Below are 22,700 nucleotides of genomic sequence, written 5' to 3'. Positions count from 1 at the left end.
GTGTGCTGTCAAGATATCTTTCTTCATTTGTGACGTGTAAAATTATGATGCACGTCACAGCTCCAGGAAGTGTTTTGAAGCCTCCATGCTATCCATAAACTTGCTGAATGTATCATTGGTGTTGATTATAGTTGTCAAAGCTATTTTCTAAAGAATCAACCATGTTTTCTTGCCACCCGTACTTCATTGTGTGATTCTGTCTGCACCAGGTCATGTTTATAATGAAGATCTTGTTGCCCTGTGTTGTAACTATCTCATTCTTCTAGGGAAGGTACGTCAGGCTGCAGCAGCTGGTCACAGACCCCATTAATACTCGTTTTCTATTAAGTTTTTTGGAACCGAATCTGAAGCTTAAACTATTTTAAAAAGAGTAGAGATTGCAATACTGGGAAAATCTGCCATATTTTCTATCAGTTTCAGGTGAAGGTTTTTAATTGTGAGGAATACCATATTCATGTAAATATTGTGAATATTTCTGTATACTGTGCACAAATTTAAATCATTCAGTTGCCCTAGACAGATACACTGTTTTTTTCTTGAACTTACTGACATATTTTCATCATTCTCCTTTGAAGCAGCTCAACTCCCTTCACTGACAACAACAATAAGCCAAGACAGTGTGTCACTTGCTGATACACAGGAAACCTACTGTCCTCTACTCCTCTCTCTCTCTCTCCCTCCTCGCACCCCCCCCCCCCCCCCCCCCTCCGCCATCCAACTTTGGAAGAAATAAATAGCATTTAAAAAACATTGGAAGTTCACCCACTGACAATGATGGTCTCAGAGAGATCTTGATACAATGTAACTAACACAATGGAGACAATCAGATGGTAACAGTAGTATACAGACAAAGCAGTCATGGGAATTCCATTTCCCAAATGTCCAAGGCTAGCAGCTTCTTACAACTATGAAAGAGGCCTTCAAAGCCAACCCACAATTTCTTTTATATGCATATCCTGAGTTGAGGAAAAGTTACTAAAAAAAAAACCAAAAAAAAAAAAAAAACAATAAGAAGATTATTTTGTGTGACTCAAACATTCTGTAACTTGAGTTTTCCACTGCCTATATACACTCCTGGAAATTGAAATAAGAACACCGTGAATTCATTGTCCCAGGAAGGGGAAACTTTATTGACACATTCCTGGGGTCAGATACATCACATGATCACACTGACAGAACCACAGGCACATAGACACAGGCAACAGAGCATGCACAATGTCGGCACTAGTACAGTGTATATCCACCTTTCGCAGCAATGCAGGCTGCTATTATCCCATGGAGACGATCGTAGAGATGCTGGATGTAGTCCTGTGGAAGGGCTTGCCATGCCATTTCCACCTGGCGCCTCAGTTGGACCAGCGTTCGTGCTGGACGTGCAGACCGCGTGAGACGACGCTTCATCCAGTCCCAAACATGCTCAATGGGGGACAGATCCGGAGATCTTGCTGGCCAGGGTAGTTGACTTACACCTTCTAGAGCACGTTGGGTGGCACGGGATACATGCGGACGTGCATTATCCTGTTGGAACAGCAAGTTCCCTTGCCGGTCTAGGAATGGTAGAACGATGGGTTTGATGACGGTTTGGATGTACCGTGCACTATTCAGTGTCCCCTCGACGATCACCAGTGGTGTACGGCCAGTGTAGGAGATCGCTCCCCACACCATGATGCCGGGTGTTGGCCCTGTGTGCCTCGGTCGTATGCAGTCCTGATTGTGGCGCTCACCTGCACGGCGCCAAACACGCATACAACCATCATTGGCACCAAGGCAGAAGCGACTCTCATCGCTGAAGACGACACGTCTCCATTCGTCCCTCCATTCACGTCTGTCGCGACACCACTGGAGGCGGGCTGCACGATGTTGGGGCGTGAGCGGAAGACGGCCTAACGGTGTGCGGGACCGTAGCCCAGCTTCATGGAGACGGTTGCGAATGGTCCTCGCCGATACCCCAGGAGCAACAGTGTCCCTAATTTGCTGGGAAGTGGCGGTGCGGTCCCCTATGGCACTGCGTAGGATCCTACGGTCTTGGCGTGCATCCGTGCGTCGCTGCGGTCCGGTCCCAGGTCGACGGGCACGTGCACCTTCCGCCGACCACTGGCGACAACATCGATGTACTGTGGAGACCTCACACCCCACGTGTTGAGCAATTCAGCGGTACGTCCACCCGGCCTCCCGCATGCCCACTATACGCCCTCGCTCAAAGTCTGTCAACTGCACATACGGTTCACGTCCACGCTGTCGCGGCATGCTACCAGTGTTAAAGACTGTGATGGAGCTCCGTATGCCACGGCAAACTGGCTGACACTGACGGCGGCGGTGCACAAATGCTGCGCAGCTAGCGCCATTCGACGGCCAACACCGCGGTTCCTGGTGTGTCCGCTGTGCCGTGCGTGTGATCATTGCTTGTACAGCCCTCTCGCACTGTCCGGAGCAAGTATGGTGGGTCTGACACACCGGTGTCAATGTGTTCTTTTTTCCATTTCTAGGAGTGTATGTGCCTTGTTTTAAAGTGAACAGTTCAAGACACCAAGAACAGGATGATCCTTACTGCAATCTAAAATAAATAATGTATATTCAACATTAAAACTAAATTGCTGCATATAGCCTAACACAGAAAAAAAAAAAGAAATATTGGTGGAACTCATTTTGCAAAAGGCCTATTGGTTCACTTGTAATACAAGCCTAAACTGGAGTCTCCATAATAATAAACCTGATAGTAGGTAAAAAAAAAAAAAAAAAAAAAAAAAAAAAAAAAAAAAAAAAACTGGCCTGTCAGATAGTTTTACTCTTAGTGTAAAATCAGCACACATTCTGTGGCTGAGTGAATGGTTCATTCTAGATCAATTAGTCTTTTGTAGACAAGTTTTTATAACAGCTGATCAATTTATTACATTATTTCTGAATCCATAGAAAGTGAGACAGCCAGCAATTAAAATAGTACCATTGAGTGCTGGTATTGGTAGGTCCAAAGTTCAATTCTTTACCTAAAACAATCAGCATAGTGTCATCTGGATCTGTTCTCATCATTTTAATTGATGGATGTACCATCAAATAACAGCTTCCTCTTGTGATGATGTCACATGTCATTAAGGTTTCCAGTCATATCGGACTGTAGCCTCCTCATGAGCCCAATCACATGTATCTTTTTTTGTGCTGTCTATCCAATTCAAGACTTGAAGGTAATTCCGCATATCTTTGGGTACAGCCATTTTAAAGCAAAATCTAATTTTCTATTTACAATACCAAACAAGCCAACTATGAAAGAGGTTACAGGTTTATTCATACAATGAATACAATGACTGATGCAATTTGTTCATGGAGAAATTTGAAGAAAATTTACTAGGTCTTAAATTTTGAAACTGCAGTATTCTAGAGATACACTGATGACACCTTTGTAGTGGGATCTCATGGTGCACATAAATTACGTAATTTTTCAAACTATCTCAGTAACATCCATAATGATATTCAATTTACCATGAAAATTGAAAACTAGGGCTGCCTTCGTGTTGTATCCTTGTTAGCTGCTTTTATGTCATCTCGTTATCTCTGTAGAGTTCTACCATGGGAAGCAAGTAGAGGATGTTGGTTAGTGGCCAGTATCCTCGTTCTATAACACAAACTGCACGTAATTATTAACTTTGTTCTTTATTCATAAAGAAAGAGCTACTTAACTCATGTTTCCATGTGCTGTGGTACAAGCTCTCTTCTGTATAGTCCACATAGCCTCAATGCTGTTGAAGTAGAAGTCACTATTTTCACTGTAATGTTGCTACAAGCTGCCTGTCTCTGTGCTAGAGGCTAAGTCTGTGGCTCCGTCTTGGTGACACAATCTCCACGGCATACAGACTCGAACTAACTGGCATAACAGGCTTGAACTAACTGGCTAAACTGGTCCTCCAGTCCCTGGCAGCGATCCTAAATACTCGAAGATGAAAGGGCGTTGGCAGCGTGTTTCCAGTGTGTCTTGTCATTGGCCTCTATCAATACTCTCGTAACCTTTATGCTGCATAGTGTGCTGACACCAGCATATTCCGTTCTTGAACAATGTTGTTAGGGACCGATGGCCGTAGTAGTCTGGTCCCTTCAGTCTCACAAACCAACCAATCAACAATATGGTTGATTGTATTATTGATGGCACCTCGTGTCATGCAGTGTATCACAAGCTGACCCATACATGTTTATATCTACAAGCGAGTAATTGTCTGCACCATTTCTGTTCTTAGAACTCTGTTGCATGTAACATATAGTATTGCAGACATGGACCATCTACAGGATGGGCTCATAACTTACACAGTTTCTGTATTTATATCTACATACATATTCTGCAAAGCACTGTGAAGTGTATGGCAGAGGATAATTAGTATTGCACCACATGTTAGGGTTTCTTTCCATTTTGTGTATGACACATGGGAATGACTGTTTAAACTAGTCTAATCTTGCCTTCACAGTCTATATGGGAGTGATATGTAGGGGTGCGTAAGAATATCTCTAGGTCTTTCACTTACTGCTGGTTGCTGAAAATTTGTAAATAGGTTTTAGCTGGATAAGTGGCACCAGCCTTCAGGCATGTGTTAATTCAGGTTTCTAAACATTTGTGTGATGCTGTTGCATGGATCAAACAAACCTGGAACTTATAATGCTGCCCTTCTATTTATACAGGGATTCTCATGATGAATGCTCTGTATTCAGATATATGACAGGTATGATCTATCAAAGCAAAAATATCTAGTAAATATGGATTCTAAAATACATACCTTGAGAGCTATGAGCAAATCTTCATCTTTGGTATTGTGAAACAAATCTCTTCTATGTGAGTCTGCAGGCTTTTGTGGCCATTGTCACTAAAGTTAAAATCTTCTGGGTCATTAGGCCACGTCATATTTGCTTCTAAAAAACATCGATGTTTCGATCCCTCTGCTGGGATCTTCTTCAGGGTGTTTTGGTGTCCACTATTGCTAACTGTCCCAGCAATAGTGGATCTGAAACATCCCGAAGAAGATCCTAGCAGAGGGGTTGAAACATTGATTATTTTAGAAGGAAATATGAAACGGTCTAACAACTCAGAAGATTTTAACTTTAAATCTCTTCTTCTGCAAGCTCTTTGTTTTCCATATTGTGGGAGGAGGTCGTATGGACTAGAACAAGAAAAAAATTGTCTAGTAAACATTGGGATTGAAATGCACACCTTAAGAGCTATGAGCACCTGTTTTTTCTTAGTTGTTGCCTATTATCTTGTTGTCTGTTGTCTATTTTTGACAAAAGGCCTTGTTGACTGAAAGCTTACTGTGTGACACCTTTTCACTGTGCCTGTCTGAGACTCAGCATCTCCACTATATGGTGAGTAGCAACTATCCTTTTCATGGTATTGTTACATTCCATCCTGGATTTTCCATTGTTCCATTTTGCGTGACTGCTTTTCTTCCATCCTTACCCATTGCTGTGTTCCTTTGTTACTATTTTGTAATGCATTACTATATTCAATGTCTGCCCTTCTTTCCCTCCTTTCCTGTGTTTCACTTGTTGCCTTACAAACCACACTGCACTCTCTACTTACAAGCCACACTGTATCAACTGTCTTGGCCGAGCACAACAGAAAGCTAGAAGATCATGCTGATTGTTAATGCAGCATCTTATGTTCCAAATTACTTCCACCAATACTGTTAATCCTATACCTCCAAATTGATCACCTCCCTGAATCACTCTCCCGTATTTTCGCGCACCTTTCCTGTGCCGCACCATATTGTATCTCATCTTATCAACCCCTCCCCCCCCCTATTCCAACTTTCTATTCCGGTTTGCATCTACATACCTTAAGAACTATGAGCTCATCTTCATCTGTGGTACTGTGAAACAGATCTCTTCTGTGTAAGTCTGCAGGCTTTCATGGTTGTTGTCACTAAAGTTAAAATCTTCTGGGCTGTTAGGCCGTGTCATATTTCCTTCTAAAATAATCGACATTTCGACCACTCTGCTGGAATCTTCTTCAGGGTGTTTCGTTATCCACTATTGATAAATGTTTCAGCAATAGTGGACACCCAGAACATTCTGAAGGTGATCCCAGCAGATGGGTCAAAACATCGATTATTTTAGAAGGAAATATGACCTGGCCTAACAACCCTGAAGATTTTAACTTTAAATCTCTTCTACTGCTAGCTCTTTTTTTCCATATTGTGGGAGGAGGTATTATGTACCAGAACAAGAAAAAAATTGTCTAGTAAGCATGGGCTCTAAAATGCATACCTAAAGAGCTATGAGCACCTGTTCAATAGTTGTTGTCTGTTACTTTGCTGTCTGTTGTTTATTTTTGACAAAGGCCTTGTTGACTGAAAGCTTATTGTGTGACAGTCTTTTTGCGGTGCAATTTCACCTAATCCAGTTGCATCTGCCATCCCTCTTCTTCACACTTATCTACTCACAGATCTGCAACCCACTGTGAAACTTCTTTTTAATATTTTTTCTTTGATCTCTTTGTGGCCTCATGCCAATTTCAGTTGGTTTTCCTCTTTTACTATTGACATACTCCCTCTGAATTACTCTTTTTTCCCTGTATTTAATCCATTTCATGATTTTTTCACGTATTTGGGAGACTTTTTGAAATTTTTTCGGCTGTAATTCTACTTTATTTACATATTTTTTTCGCGATTTTCCACCACCATGGATCCCTGCTCCTTCCATCTGCATCAATACAGAAAAGTTCCCTTATCTCTAGCCAGAACCCAGTCCCACATACTGTTCCTTTGTTGTTGCTTGGCTTATAGATCCCATAAAACACATGGAAACACTTGCTCTCCAGGAAATAGAGGAACATGCTTATCGCCACCTCAAAATACCCTCCATCCCACTCACTTCCTACTCCTGCCTTAGACTATCAATGTCCACCACCTCTACAACAACCTTGAAACCTCTCCCACGTCCCTTCATAGCTGACAAACCCTGTCTTGCAGATCTACCACATTTGCCCTACCCACCAAAACTCCCTCCCACCAACACACAGAATCCAGAACCTAAGCAGACGTGGAACGCAGTCATTAACCTTTCCTCCAAAAGCCTAAGCCCCACAGAAATATCAGTCCTTTCCAAAGGTCTCACCTTTTGCCCCATTCCCAAATTCAGGCATGCAAGACTTGTTAAAGACCTTCTCTCCTTCTCCTGGTCCCTATAGTGGAAACACTTTTTCGCCAACAAACCTACCAATCAGGCTCAACCAAAGACCAATGTTGAATCCTACCTGACTCAGCTTACTCTGCCATCCAACCGTGATCCACCCCCACTGCCCCCAAATCACCCCCTATTAACTTTCCAGAATTTCTTAACATCGAACCTTGCCTCCCCATCATTTCCCAAATCCCTCAACATGTAAACTAACCTCACATCCAAAGAAAGAACCGCAGTCCACCATCTAAAAAATGGTCCCAACTTTATAATCCTGCCTGCTGACAAAGGCTTCACCTGGCAGAAGGACTCTGTCAGCTGTCAGATTCATCCACCTACAAACTGTGCAACAGTGACCCTGTTCCAGAAATCCAGCAGGATCTACAGTCTCTCCTCAAGTCCTTAGACGTATCCCAGAACCTCTCCCCAGAGCCCATCTCTCTCCTCACCCCACCCACTCCCCACACTCCTACCTTCTACATGCTACCTAAAGTCCACGACCCTAACCACTCAGGACGTCCCATTGTGGCCGGTTACTGAGCCCCCACTGAGAGAATCTCTGCTCTCATAGACCAATACATCTGCAATCTATAAAAGATACCAACCATTACCTCTATCGACTCTCCACAGTTCCTGTTCCTTTACCACACAGTGCCCTGCTCATCACTAGTGATCCCATCTCCCTTTACACTAACATCCCTAATGCCCATGGCCCTACCACTACTGAACACTTAATTTTTCCAACATCCGATTGTTTACAAACCAAGAACTTCCTCCCTAATTGCCATGACCAATTACATCTTTACCCAAAATTAGTTCTCCTTTGAAGGCATTACCTACAAACAAATCTGGGGTATGGCTATGGGCATCCACATGGCACCGTTCTGTCGCTCTATTCTAGAGGAACCCTTCCTAAACACCCAGAATCCGAAACCCTTCACCTGGTTCAGTTCATTGATGACATCTTTGTGATCTGGACTGAGAGTGAGAACACCCTGTCCACATTCCTCTAAAACCTCAACACCTCCTCCCCCATTTGCATCTCTTGGTCATCCTCAACTCAACAATCCACCTTCCTTGATGTTAACCTCCACCTCAAAGGTAGGTACATCAGTACTTCTGTCCATTTCAAACCTACCAACTATCAACAATACTCCCACATCGACAGGTGCGACCCATTCCGTACCGAGAAGTCCCTTCCATACAATCTAGCCACCAGTGGTCATCGCATTTGTAGTGATGAGCAGAACCGCTCGAAATATACTGAGGCCTTCACAGGTGGTGATTATCCTCACAACCTTGCACAGAAACAGATCTCCTGTGCCTTATCTCTCCAGTAACCCACCAACTCTCAAAGTCCTACTGTCCAGTCACAAAGGAGCTTTCCCCTCGTGACTCAGTACCACTCAGAACTGGAGCAACTAAATTACATTCTCTGCCAGGGTTTTGACTACCTCTCATTGTGCCATTCCAAGTCCCCCACCTCCACCCCCGTGCACACACACAGAGGTATTCCACTGCCCACCAAACCTATGCAATATTCTCATCCATCCCTACACAACTCTTTGCCTCACGGATCGTATCCCTACATGCAAGACCAGTGCCATACATCTTCCACTACCAACTACTCCAATCCGGTCACAAACATCATCTATCCCATTAAAGGCATGGTTATCTGTGAACCAGTCATGTGATCAACAAGTTAAGCTGCAACCACTGTACTGAATTCTACATGGGCATGACAACCAACAGGCTATCTGTCCACACGAATGGCCACCAACTAACTGTGGCCAAAAAACAGCTGAACCACTCTGTTGTTGAGCACACTGCCCAAAGCAACATTCTTCATTTCAGTGACTTCTTCACAACCTGTGCCATCTAGATCCTTCCCACCAACACCAGGTTTTCTGAATTGTGCAGGTGAGAACTCTCCCTGCAATATATGCTATGTTCTCATAACCCTTGTGGCCTCAGCCTTTGTTAATCATTGTCCTTACCCATCTAACCCCTCCCCTGTTGCCATTCCAGCACTATACAGCCCTCTATTCCATCAACGCATCCGGTCCTTTTACTTATCTCCTTTTCTGTTACCTCCCCCCTCTCTCCACTGCTCTCCGTCTAACCTCCCAACTGCTCCTAGATGCCCTACCCTCTTTCCACCTTGTCCCTGGGCACTCTTACAGCAGCACCTTACTGTCCCCCAGTCTTACCTACTATCTACTTTACTGTCCCCCTTTGAGGGCGTTACATACAATTAAATCTGGGGTATGGCTATCCCTCCCTGCCCCTGCCTCTTCCTTACCACCACCTGGTTGCTCTCCCATCATGCGCTGCTGTTCATAGTCTGGCTTCAGCTGCCAGAGACTGTGGTCATATGTGTGTGAGTTGCGTTTACTGAGTGTCTGTGTATGTGTTGTCTATTTTTGACAAAGGCCTTGTTAGCTGAAAGCGTACTGTGTGACAGTCTTTTTGTTTTGCATATCTGTGACTCAGCATCTCCACTATATGTTGAGTAGCAACCATCCCTTTTATAATATTGTTCAATAGAAGAGATGTGTCTCACAGTAGTAAAGATGAACAAATGCTCATAGTTCTTAAGGTATGCACTTTAGAGCCTCCTTTAGTGGACTTTTTTGTTTGTTTTGATCCATACAAGCATCTCTCGAGATATGAAAAGCAAAGAGCTTGCAGTAGAAGAGATTTGTTTCATAGTATGAAGGATGAAGTCATGCTCATAGCTCTTAGAGTATACATTCTAGAGCCCATGTTTACTACACATTTTTGCTCTGAATGATTATTCCTGTCATACCTGTGAATACTGACCATTTCTCCTTGTAGACACTGTATGATCAATGTCCTCTGGTAGTACACTTGGTATGACTTCCAAAAACTTGAGAAGTGTTTTGGTAGGGGGTAAATGATATTTAAAGTCTGCCACCTGCCTTATCTGCTATTGAATCTATGTAATTGTTCAACTTCATACCTCTACAAGTTATGGCAACCAGATATTTGTAAGAATTCATTAGTATCAGACACCAAAGGCAGTGCCTTGTTAATGTAGCCATCATACTCGGTCGCTCACCATCTTTACCATTTGGTTGTAGTTGCTTCATTCATTTCATTTCACTGATAATGCTATGTAATGTGGATGTTCTGGGTCAGCCTCTTGATTTTTCTCTAGGATTTTCCTTTTAATTTTTTGTATTTTTTTTCTGAAGCTGTTATGCGAAAATAGATGTCCAGTTAATTTAGTATTTCTGCTCTGTATCATGTTAATCAATGGTCATTTCTCTTTAATTTCTTTTAGTATTTTGGTATTATATTTCTATCAGTCAATGATGGTTTTTTGGTTCTACTCTATTTCCATATCGCTGCTGCCTCTGTTTCTTTCTTTTCCTGTTTCTACTGTGTCCACTATTCACAACCATAACTTAAAATGTTCCAAATAAATGTTTTAGTAATTTATTTCTTGTTTATGTGTTAAACTGTTGGTTGTTAATAGCTTACTTTCATTTCTGAAGGTTTGGTCTTTGCAATACTTCAGCCACTCATAGAGCCCCACATAACAAGACACTGAACAACTGACATGAACAGTACAACACGAATAACATAAAAGAGAGTCAGTCAACAGGGTACCATTCCACTGGTCCATCTGCCCACTTTTCTTCCACATGATTATTCAGCTGATGATGGGGAAGCATACAAAAAAAGACTTTTACAGCATTTTTTGGCTTTCAGTGTGACAGGCTCAAATTTGTGCGAAGTCTTCAACCTCTCATGGATTCCATCTAAAATGTATCAATTACTGTGTCAGGATGCCCCTTTACAATAACCAGCACCTCTTACTTTTGATCACACGTGCAGTTCAGTGTCCAACTACAATCACAAACGAATGCAAGTCATAGTGGTGGGAGTTGAATTCTACTGGTGCCGCAAGAAACCAAACCAGTCATACAGTACCTGGGCAGCCAAACTTCACAGCCTTAGCCATAAGTGTCAATTCATTAGTGATGCCCATAATCACTCTTATGCAAACTCTGTGGTGCACAATGCAATATCTATTTAGCTCTGGACAAGGAAGTGCACTAGAAGGCCCTATTACCATAAATTCCTGTTGGAGGTGGCCACATTGGCCCACCCATTGTATGCTTTGTTACACAAGAATGTACCTTTTTGCTTGAGCCTGGATTGCAAACATCAGGTGTTGAAATCCATACTACTCATGGCCACTTGTTTAGCTATGTTCTCTCTGGACCAGCACATAGTTTGGTGACTGATGCCTCACAGTACAACCTTGGCACAGTCCTAGTGCACTAGTATGCCTGTGGCTTGAATGATCCATTGCTTTTACCTGTAAGTCTCCTACTCTGGCCCAGCAGTGCTACTCTCAGGTGGAAAAAGAGGCTCATTTCATATTTTTTTGTATGGCTCTGAGTTTCACATTTGTACTGACCATAATTCCTTGGTCTCCTTGCTTTATGCTCACACTTCCTTGCCTGACAAGGTAGCACACTGCCTACAATGCTGGGCGCTGTTCTTGTCTTGCTACAATTATGAAATCTATTTTTGACCTATGTCTAAACATTTCAATGCGGACACCTTGTCCCACCTTCCTGTGGGTCTTGGTCCTTACTTTGATCATGAAGAATTGTTTTGCTTCCCTCTGGATACTGAAATGATTGCACATAACAGCAATGTGTGACTGGATTGAAGAGTTCCTAGATAACAGAGTGCATCATGTCATTCTCAATGGAGAGGTCTTCCGAAGTGAGAGTGATTTCAGGTGTGCCGCAGGGGAGTGTTGTTGGACCGTTGCTATTCACAATATACATAAATGACCTTGTGGATAACATCTGAAGTTCACTGAGGCTTTTTGTGGATGATGCTGTAGTATATCGAGAGGTTGTAACAATGGGAAATTGTACTGAAATGCAGGAGGATCTGCAACGAATTGACGCATTGTGCAGGGAATGGCAATTGAATCTCAATGTAGACAAGTGTAATGTGCTGCGAATACATAGAAAGAGAGATCCTTTATCATTTAGCTACAATACAGCAGGTCAGCAACTGGAAGCAGTTAATTCCATAAATTATTTTGGAGTAGGCATTAGGAGTGATTTAAAATGGAATGATCATATAAAGTTGATTGTCGGTAAAGCAGATGCCAGACTGAGATTCATTGGAAGAATCCTAAGGTAATGCAATCTGAAAACAAAAGAAGTAGGTTACAGTACTCTTGTTTGCCCACTGCTTGAATATTGTTCACCAGTGTGGGATCCGTACCAGATAGGGTTGATGGAAGAGATAGAGAAGATCCAACAGAGAGCAGCACACTTCGTTACAGGATCATTTAGTAATCGCGAAAGCGTTACGGAGATGATAGATAAACTCCAGTGGAAGACTCACCATGAGGATAAAATCAGAGAGATTAGAGCCCACACAGATGCATACCGACAATCCTTCTTTCCACGAACAATACGAGACTGGAATAGAAGGGAGAACAGATAGAGGTACTCAATGTACCCTCCGCCACGCACCCTCAGGTGGCTTGCAGGGTATGGATGTAGATGTAGATGCCGTTGCTACCAATCTGGTTCTCTGCCAGATAGTTCAGTTTGTTCAACAGGGCTGTCCAGATAAAATGCTGGGTCAGGCTTCGTACCGCTGTACAACTATTTTTCCTCATGATATCACTTCTCTGTTTTTGACAGTGTTCTGCTGTTGTCCATGTAAGAACTTCCTCCTGGAGTAGCCGTTCCCAACACGTTATGGCACAAGGTTCTGCTCCTTCTCCACCAGGGCCATTGGGCAGTTTTGCACACTAACCTGCTAGCTAGGAGACATGTTTTTTGGCTGGGTATTAATGATGAAATTGACCATTTTGTTGGAGCTTGTGAGCAGTTTGTCTGACAGCAGGCAGCTCCCAGGGTATCCTTGTCCCCCTGGCCTGCTACCAACCCCCTCCCCCATGCCCCATGGGAATGCATTCATGTAGACTTTACAGGTCCCTTATCGAATTCCTATTGGCTCTTGGTTGTGGATGCATTTTCCTTACATTCTTCGGTGTGCTTCGACATCAGCTGCAGTCACAGCTCATATGCTTTTGGTAATGGGCCCCAGTACATGTTTCACACCTTCCATTTGTTTTGTTCCAGTCATTGCATTCATCATGTTACAGCTCTGCCCTTCCACCCTCAATCGAATGATGAGGTGCAATGACTAGTGCATACATTCAAGTCCCAAATGAAAACGTTTGTTGTGGATTCTGTTTTCTGGGCACCTATCACATCATGCTTATGGGAAAGCAGAGCCCAGCTGAGATGCTCCACTGCTGGCAGCCACACACCCTCCCCCCATCTTCTGCTGCCTGTGCTGCAACTGCCACGGTTGGGTTTTACTGGCCACTTCGTGCTGGGATCACTGGTATGGGTGCGAGGGTTTGAGCACTGTGCCAAGTGGACACTGGCTACTGTTGTCTGCCATCAGAGATGCTGTCTTTGTGATGTCTGTATGGCCAAGTGGCACACCACTTTTGTCAGTTGGACCCCAGCTCGCCGCTGGAAGCTACAGGTTCTTGGTTGCAGATCCTGTCACTGCAGCCTGCTCTGCCACCCACTGCCTCGAGCCCATCGTCACAAGCTGTGGAAGCACCCATGTTCCATTGGGTGCCTCCTCCATGTGCAGTGCCATGGGGTTCCAGCTTTGTGGTGCCGGGTGCTGGTCCGTCTCCAGCCTTGGGTCTGTTGCCACAGCCTGCTGTTCCGGTCAGGCTGCCTCCACTGGCCCCTGCGGCACCATTGCCTCAGCCACCATCACTGGTGGTTCCAGTCCTGACTCCTCCACAGTGGGATCTACCTACTGATTGTGATGCAGATATGATGATGGCATCCTCCTCTCTGGTGCTGTCATTGGGTGCCATGCAGGCCCTTCGCCCTCGGATGTGGCCTCATCTCTATGTGTTCAGGCTCTATGTTCTGGTACCTAGTTGACACACACTTGACACAAAGGAGAGGTGTTCTGTAGCCTGCTACTGGTACATGTAAGTGTGAGTGCGCCAAAAGTGGTTTCGCCATGCGTGCGTGCTTGAACTGGTGTTCAACTGTATCAGCGTGGGCTGGCTGCTGTAGGCCACCTGTGGGACATGTGCACACAGCACTGTCTTCACCACACTTTCTGCTGGCAACTCGCGGAGCAGTGATGACTGACCCTCTTTTATGTTCTTCCAGTTGTACCGTTCTCATCATTTGTTCTGTGTCTTGTTACAAGGGGATCCATGAGAGGCTGAGTTATGTTGTTGTTAGATGTTTATGACTAAAGCCATGTTTTTGTTACTTGGATCAGTTTCATGTACAAATTGGTTACAACATAAATGAAAATAATTTCCATAATATTTTGCTTCCTGCTTTTATTTCATTGTGGTTGTAAAAATGAGTTACACCACATGCATAGTTGGGAGCAAACATATCATTATTACATAGTTTACTGCAATTTTGAGTTAATACTTATCTGTTTTAAATAATTTCAATGACACTCACAATCTGTAGCACCGATTGTGGGCTCCTGATTGTGAGTGGAGTTGAAGGTTAAACCCAGAGACTTTCAGGGTTTTACAATAGGCTATGTTGCAACTTCTTAGGTTTGTGTGATTGGGTTGAAAACTGTAGGATCCACATGAATGGCTCAGGGGTTTATTGTACACCAGAGCGTGCTAACAAGTGGTTGACTGTGTGAGATTTTAGACTGGGATTTTAGATTGATTGACTCTTCATAAAGTCCAGATAATGACAGCTGTGGGAGAACCTGTAGTATTAGTTCATTGAAAGAAATGCTCCCTACCCCCAACAATAATACTGGTGAAGTCCTAGTGATCAACTGATGAAGCATTTGAATATAAGTGTCAGAATCTGAAGCAGTCTCAACAACCAAAGGAGCTCATGTACAGAAAGCTGACTAAAACCTGAAATTGACAGCAATATCGTTGTAGGCATAAATCTTAGTATTTTTTTGGAAAATATAGGCTAAGGAGGAATGGGGGTGGTGTATTTGCCATGGTAGATATGAAAACCAGTTTCTGCTGAGACATACTTTGAAGCTACTTGCAAGATTGTATGGTTAAGACTCAGCATCCATGGTGGGAACAATCTCGTTTTCAAATTCTTTTGTGAACCACCAGACTCATTCCGAAATGTAACCATAAACTTCAGAGAAAACCTGAGCTCAAATGAAGTTTGTGACTGCACTAAGGATTTTGTGTAGCATATCTCGGATGAAGTGTCATCAACAAATCTAAAAGTTACTTTAGTTGTGCCTCGTTGATGTGTATTGGGAGCCTTGCTATTTATTTTGTATGTTAATGACCTTTTAGTAATAACCTCAGACATTTTACATACGATAAAGTTACCTATAATAAGGTACTGTCTGTAAAATACTGCACTGTTATTCAGTCAAATCTTGAGAAAATTTCAAAGTAGTGCAGAGATTGACAACTTGTTTTAAATGTTCATAAACGTAAAATTGTGCAGTTTATGAAATACAAAAACATAGTATCATATTTCTACAGTATCAACGAGTCAGAACTGGAATCAGTCAACTCATACATACACTATGTGATCAAAAGTGTCCGGACACCTGGCTGAAAATGACTTACAAGTTTGTGGTGCCCTGCACCGGTAATGCTGGAATTCAGTATGGTGTTGGCCCACCCTTAGCCTTGATGACAGCTTCCACTCTTGCAGGCATACGTTCACTCAGGTACTGAAAGGTTTCTTGGGAATGGCAGCCCATTCTTCACAGAGTGCTGCACTGAGGAGAGGTATCGATGTCAGTCAGTGAGACCTGGCACAAAGATAGTGTTCCAAAACATCCCAAAGGTGTTCTGTAGGGTTCAGGTCAGGACTCTGTGCAGCCCAGTCCATTGCAGGGATGTTATTGTCGTGTAACCACTCCGTCACAGGCTGTGCATTATGAACAGGTGCTCGATTGTGTTGAAAGATGCAATCGCCATCCCCGAATTGCTCTTTAACAGTGGGAAGCAAAAAGGTGCTTGAAACATCAATGTAGGCCTGTGCTGTGATAGTGCCATGCAAAACAAACAAGGGGTGCAAGCCTCCTCCATGAGAAACATGACCACACCATAACACTACTGCCTCCATAATTTACTGTTGGCACTACAAACATTGGCAGATGACGTTCACTGGGCATTTGCCATACCCATACCCTGCCATCGGACTGCCACATTGTGTACCATGATTCATCACTCCACACAACATTTTTTCACTGCTCAGTTGTCCAATGTTTACACTCCTTACACAAAGCGAGGTGTCATTTGGCATTTACCAGCATGATGTGTGGCTTATGAGCATCGGCTTGACCATGAAATCCAAGTTTCCTCCCCTGATAATACTTGCAGTGGATCCTGATGCAGTTTGGAATTCCTGTGTTATGGTCTGGATAGGTGTCTGCCTATTACACAGGTGTTGTCCAATGTTTACACTACTTACACAAAGCGAGGTGTCATTTGGCATTTACCAGCGTGATGTGTGGCTTATGAGCATCGGCTTGACCATGAAATCCAAGTTTCCTCCCCTGATAATACTTGCAGTGGATCCTGATGCAGTTTGGAATTCCTGTGTTATGGTCTGGATAGGTGTCTGCCTATTACACATTACGACCCTCTTCAACTGTCCATGGTGTTTGTCAGTCAACAGACGAGGTCAGCCTGTATGCTTTTGAGCTGTACATGTCCCTTCACATTTCCACTTCACTATCACATCAGAAACAGTGGACCTAGGGGTGTTTAGGAGTGTGGAAATCTCACATACAGACATATGACACAAGTGACACCCTATCACCTGACCACTTTTGAAGTCCGTGAGTTCCTTGGAGTGCCCCATTCTGCTCTCTGATGATGTCTAATGACTACTGAGGTCGCTGATATGGAGTACCTGGCAGGTAGGTGGCAGCACAGTGTACCTAATATGAAAAATGTACGTTTTTGGAGGTGTCCGGATACTTTTGATCACATAGTGTATATCTCCGTATAAGAATTTTTAGACATATGAAATGGAACACATACATAGACTCTGTCATAGGCAAAGCAAGAGGCAGACTTCAGTTCATTGTTAAGGTACTGGGAAAGTAAAATGAGAGGAGATTGCTTACAAAACTCACAGGTGTCCCATCCTAGAATATTGCTGAAGTGCACGGGATCCATATATGAGGAAAGATGGAAAGTAATGCACAACAATTTTATTACCAAAAAGTTTAGTAGAAAAAAATCACAAATGAATTGACATCTTTTAACTACGTTTCTACATAGCCAACAACATTCTCAACACATTTCTGCAATTGTAGTACGAATTTAGTATGCCCTGTTCATATAAGTCCATTTGGTTGGAGCATAGCCATATGCAGACTACTGATTTCACTTCCACAGCTGTCGCAATGCGTTGGCCAGCCAAGAATTTATTCATAGGACCAAACAGATGAAAGTTCAGACTGTATGGTGGATACTGGAGCACCTCCCACCAAAATGTGGCAATTTTCTCATAAATAGGGGCAGCAACATGGAGGTGAGCATTGTCATGAAGAAGTCTGACACCATCAGCTTTAATGTTGTGACGTTTTTCATGATGGGCATGGCGCTACTTAACCATAGTTTTAATGTAGGCTGCAGCATTCACAGCAGTTCCTTGTTAAGCAAAGTCCACCAATAAAACTCCAAGCATATCCTAGAACACTGTCAGAAGCACTTTCCTAGCAGACTGAGTCATTTTGAATTGTTTTCCTGTTAGGAAACCAGCTTGTTTCCACTCCATAGAGGCCTGCTTGGATACAGACATGTAATGTTATCCCCACAACTCATCACCAGTGACAATTCCTTTCAGAAATTTGTGCCCTTCTGCAGCATAATGCTTTAAGTGATCCAAGCTTGTCATCATTTGGTGTTCCTTATGGTTACCTGTCAGTTTCGTAGGCACCCAGCTAGCACAAACTTTACAGAATTTCACTGTCTCATGAACAGTATCATGCACCGCACCATAGGAAATACTGGACTGCTGCAATAAGGTTCACAGCTGCATGTGCCGGTCGCTCAGAATTGCTGCTTCAATGGCTCCAACATTCTGCATGGGTGCAGCTGTTAACCAGTTGCCCAGAGGTTGGTGAGTTGCTAAGGCTCACACGCCTCCCTTAGAAGAATGCACATTCTCTGGAGACGTTGCTTCAGCCCATGCAGTTTTCCCCATACATGCCACACATATACCTGTGACTTTCATTCAGTTTATGCCCTTTGGCCCACAAATATCGAACTACACTTCACTGCTCTTCATGAGTTGACAGTAATATTCACACCATATTAGTAATGTAGTTCAGGTTACTCTTGCTACAGCTGCACATGAGAACAATATTACCCTCGGTAGTGCAAACTTCAAACTATATCATTGTGAAATTCAACATTTAGATGCAGTACCAGGGGAGAAAAAAATTATAGTGAGTTATTTTCTGATCCTCCCTCATAAATACATATAAACAAGGATGTTGAATGTACAAAAAGAAAGACAGCATGAATGGTTATAGATTTGTTCGCCTCACAATAGAGCATCACTGAAATGCTGAAAACTGTGAATCTGCAGACACTTGAAGAAGGCCACTGTACAGGCTGGCAGCCAGTCAAGAAATATTTTAGCAAATTAGTTTTAAAAATTTATTTCAAAGGCACCAGGTTAGATTAAAGGAAGGCATTGAATCAATTCAGAGGCAGACTGCTATATTTGCTGCCGGTAGATTTCAGCAACACACAAGTATTGTGAAGATGCTTTGGGAACTCAAATGGAAGTGCCTGGAGGGAAGGTGATGTACTTTTCAAGGAACACTATTGAGGAAATTTAGAGAACTGCCCTTTGAAGCTGATTGCAGAATGATCCTGTTGCCACCAATGAACAAATGGTTCAAATGGCTCTGAGTGCTATGGGACTTAACATCTGAGGTCATCAGTCCCCTAGAACTTAGAACTACTTAAACCTAACTAACCTAAGGACATCACACACATCCATGCCCGAGGCAGGATTCGAACGTGCGACCATAGCGGTTGCGCGTTTCCAGACTGAAGCACCTAGAGGCGCTCGGCCACAACGGCCGGCCACCAATGAACAGTTCACAGACGGGCCATGAAGAGAAGATATGAGAAATTAGTGCTCTGTTGGAGGCATATAGATAGTTGTTTTTCCCCTCACTCAGTTTGTGAGTGGAACAGGAAAGAAAATGACTAGTAGCTACACCATGCACTGTACAGTTATTGCGGAATAAGTGTGGATGTAGATATGGATGTAGAAGTAGAAGTCTTTACAAGTTTTCTCCCAGAGTAACTTAAGCTGTGCCTACATTATTCAAGCTGCCTGCCTTTCAGAACTAACACATTGAAGCTGCTGACAAGAGATGACTTCAGCCCTCTGCTGAAGTTGGTGGTAGATTCGTGCCATTGGTTTAGCCAATATCAAGCGTGGCAGATGGGTCACATGTGTGAACACTGGAGGGTTCTGGAAAGCAGAACACAGTTGCCTGACTCTCTTGTGATCCAGACCTCAATGAGAACAGATGTCTTTCTTTGGAGATGGCCTCTGTCTCTGCACTGCATGACCAGCCACCAGCAGAACTTAACATGAACCGACCCTACTCCTACTGCCTACATCTTTAATTTGTTTGGTCTCCTAGATGACCTGCACGTGGTAACTTTATATTGTAGATGCACCCCAAGTATTAATATACTGCAATATATGCTCTTTATTTTCTGTTCTCATTTAACATCAGCCCTGGATGCCCACTCCCAAGTCCTTACTCCTCAGCTGCTTGTACACCTCCATCTAGCCCACAAAAGCCTGCTTACAAAGTATCAAGAACCAGTAAGTAATAAGTGAAGAATCTGGGAATATATTACAACCCACTAAGTAACACTACAGAAGGGACTGCAGACTGTGGGCTTTCAAAAACATTAAAATGCAATGGTGTGATGGTGACCCTCAACTACTTTCCCTCTGACTCAGTGTTGAAATATTAAAAGTTTTGGCTGGTTCCGTTGTCTAGGGGCTGGGATACATAGTTGCCGCATTACAAGCCAAATACTGCTGAGTCTAGAGCATACAATATGAATATACCCATGAATCGAATGGTCAAAGGTTCCTATCACTCAGCAATTGTGAATGTAACATAGAAATTTATAAATGAAAGATTGCAATTAAATAAAATCTGCAGGTACTATCTTAATGACTTTAAATGACGAGTACCATAGTAGAAGTACTTTTGAGAATGTGGTATATTTCTGCAAAACACTTATTGGTGTCGATGGTCCAGCAATTAAATAAAATATACGTTAAATAATAGGGAAACAATAGATTCCTACTGCACGTAATTAGTTATGAACAACAACATGGCTCGCATATTCACTGTTAAACGCACACTACATCTTCACTGTAGAAGCCATGGAAATCTCACAAGTGCACAAGTCGGCACTACGAAGTATTTCTGTCTGCTGCAACAATGCGCAAACTGCTCCACACTCTCCAAGTCTCTGCTGCGATCATGCATCTGTCGCGTCCTGTGCGACTGTCCCAGACCCTCCGTGTCCTGTCCTGTACTGTTCTCCCACTTCCATCCAGTCTTCCCATTCCGGAGTGCTGTGACTGGCTAGAGCGCTCCCACCCTGTCTTCAAGCCAATGCACACTCACAGACATAATGAAACACATTTGAAATACTGGATTTACATTTAAATAACTTGAAATGAATTAAATGTTCCTATGGCTGGACCGTAAACATGCTCTACCACACATTATTAAATACATAAACAAATTAAATAAACATATATCAAAGGAATATCAACAAAGGTAGGCCAGTAGCCTAGTGTCTCTGTGCTTTCTGGAACACAGTAAATATTTAACCAATTTTTTCATGAATAGTATATATCAGATATAAACAAAGACATAGATGAATAAACATATTTATATGCATGCTGCTGCCATTTTTTTGTGTAGCTGTGGAGTACTTATGGCCTGATGTGATCGATAGTAATTGGACACTTTGACCTCCAATAACTCATTTACTATTTAAGCTACATGTCTGTAATTTATACCAATTTAGGTTTACACTAATAGGTTTCTAAAGATATGTCAAGCGACAAAATCGGACGAACCGTTTAAATTTTCGAAATTCGTTGCTTGGTGTTACTTGTATAATTTATCATCAGATACTAAACTTTAAACTGATAAAGATATTGAAAATCTGATTACACCATCAGAATCGTTGCGCATATAATGGTAATGTATATGTTTCTTTTTGAGGTATCATGATTCATCTGCCTACTATCAATTTCTATACGAACAGTGAAATGTGTGCCGTGATGGTTTCACAAACTCCACCATCTTTGGCGCTCTCGGCATACAAGTCTCTTTCATCACACACCTCTCCATGGAATTCCCAGCCACGTGGTTCCTGGGCCCCAGCTAACGTTCGGCACCACGTGCTTGCTGCCAGGCCCTGGCTTGCCGAGCGGCCTGTGCGGCCTCGCCAATTCTGAACGTAGAATATTTCTAGGATGCCACAACTCGCCTGTTACCTCACAAGACACAACTTTAGACTAATTACAGTGTGCACACATGCATTTAAACGATCATTCTTCATGCATTCAGTAAGTGGATGAAACATTAATATTTGATGCAATGAGCAGTACTCTATGCCATGCACATTACAGTGGTTTGCAGAGTATGGATGTAGATGTAGATTATCATGTTCTCTTAAATATGCAAATACAATTTCTTATAGCCAGTGGTACTTGGATCAGTGATTTTCTTTATTGACATTAGTTACAAGCAAAAATATGAGTCACACCAATACACTTTTATGCAATTTTTTCTAGTTTCTCCACCAAAACAGCTCATTCTCTCTTTTAGGGGCAAGTAGAAGAAGGTCGTGAAGCATTGCACCAAGCAGTATTAATTCAGCATGAGTTAGAGAGGGCACTGGATTCAGAGAAGCGTAATAATGAGGAGATGCAGGCACAACTTGAAATAGCTATGGCTGCTGCACACAGGTGGGAAGAAGAACGCAGCAGCCTCCAGCAGGCAGCATCTCGTCACCGCCTACAGCTGGAGACTACATTGCAAGAAAGAGATGCGTTGCGTGACCAGGCCAGGGCAGTACAGGTGACTCTGGCTTTTTTATACCATAAATCTTCTCCAAATGTATCACAGTTGATCTAGTATAGGAGGAAATAGTTGGAAGAAATTAAACAAGAAAATGACAAAGTTTACAATTGAGTTGTGTAAAAAAGAGAGGTCTATCATTAATAATAATAAATTGTAATGACCGATAATCTCTTATGTGAGACTTGACCCCTCTGAACACTCACCGTCCTGTTCTCACAACTGGATTTTTTCACCATTAGAATCATTTTGAGCATTTTAGCTGATGTAAGAACACAAAATTTTACAAGTGGGTGTTTCTTGTGCACTATGTCTTGTAGTCCCGTAATCTAACAAGATTAACTGACAACCTCTCA

General features: G+C 42.8%; 1 protein-coding gene across 2 annotated transcripts in view; it reads left to right on the top strand.

The window, feature by feature from the left end:
• LOC126483636 (myosin-11-like) overlaps window positions 1-22,700 on the top strand; it is a 239,549-nt gene that overhangs the window by 54,311 nt on the left and 162,538 nt on the right. For both annotated transcript variants that reach the window (XM_050106692.1, XM_050106693.1), the window contains exon 3: window positions 22,093-22,344. In XM_050106692.1, the coding sequence (XP_049962649.1) occupies window positions 22,093-22,344 (252 nt within the window). The remainder of the gene's footprint in view (window positions 1-22,092; window positions 22,345-22,700) is intronic.

This window comes from Schistocerca serialis, chromosome 6 (assembly GCF_023864345.2).
Source record: "Schistocerca serialis cubense isolate TAMUIC-IGC-003099 chromosome 6, iqSchSeri2.2, whole genome shotgun sequence".
NCBI lineage: Eukaryota > Metazoa > Arthropoda > Insecta > Orthoptera > Acrididae > Schistocerca > Schistocerca serialis.
Note: the sequence above shows the minus strand (reverse complement) of the source record. Positions and strands in the feature narration are given on the sequence as shown.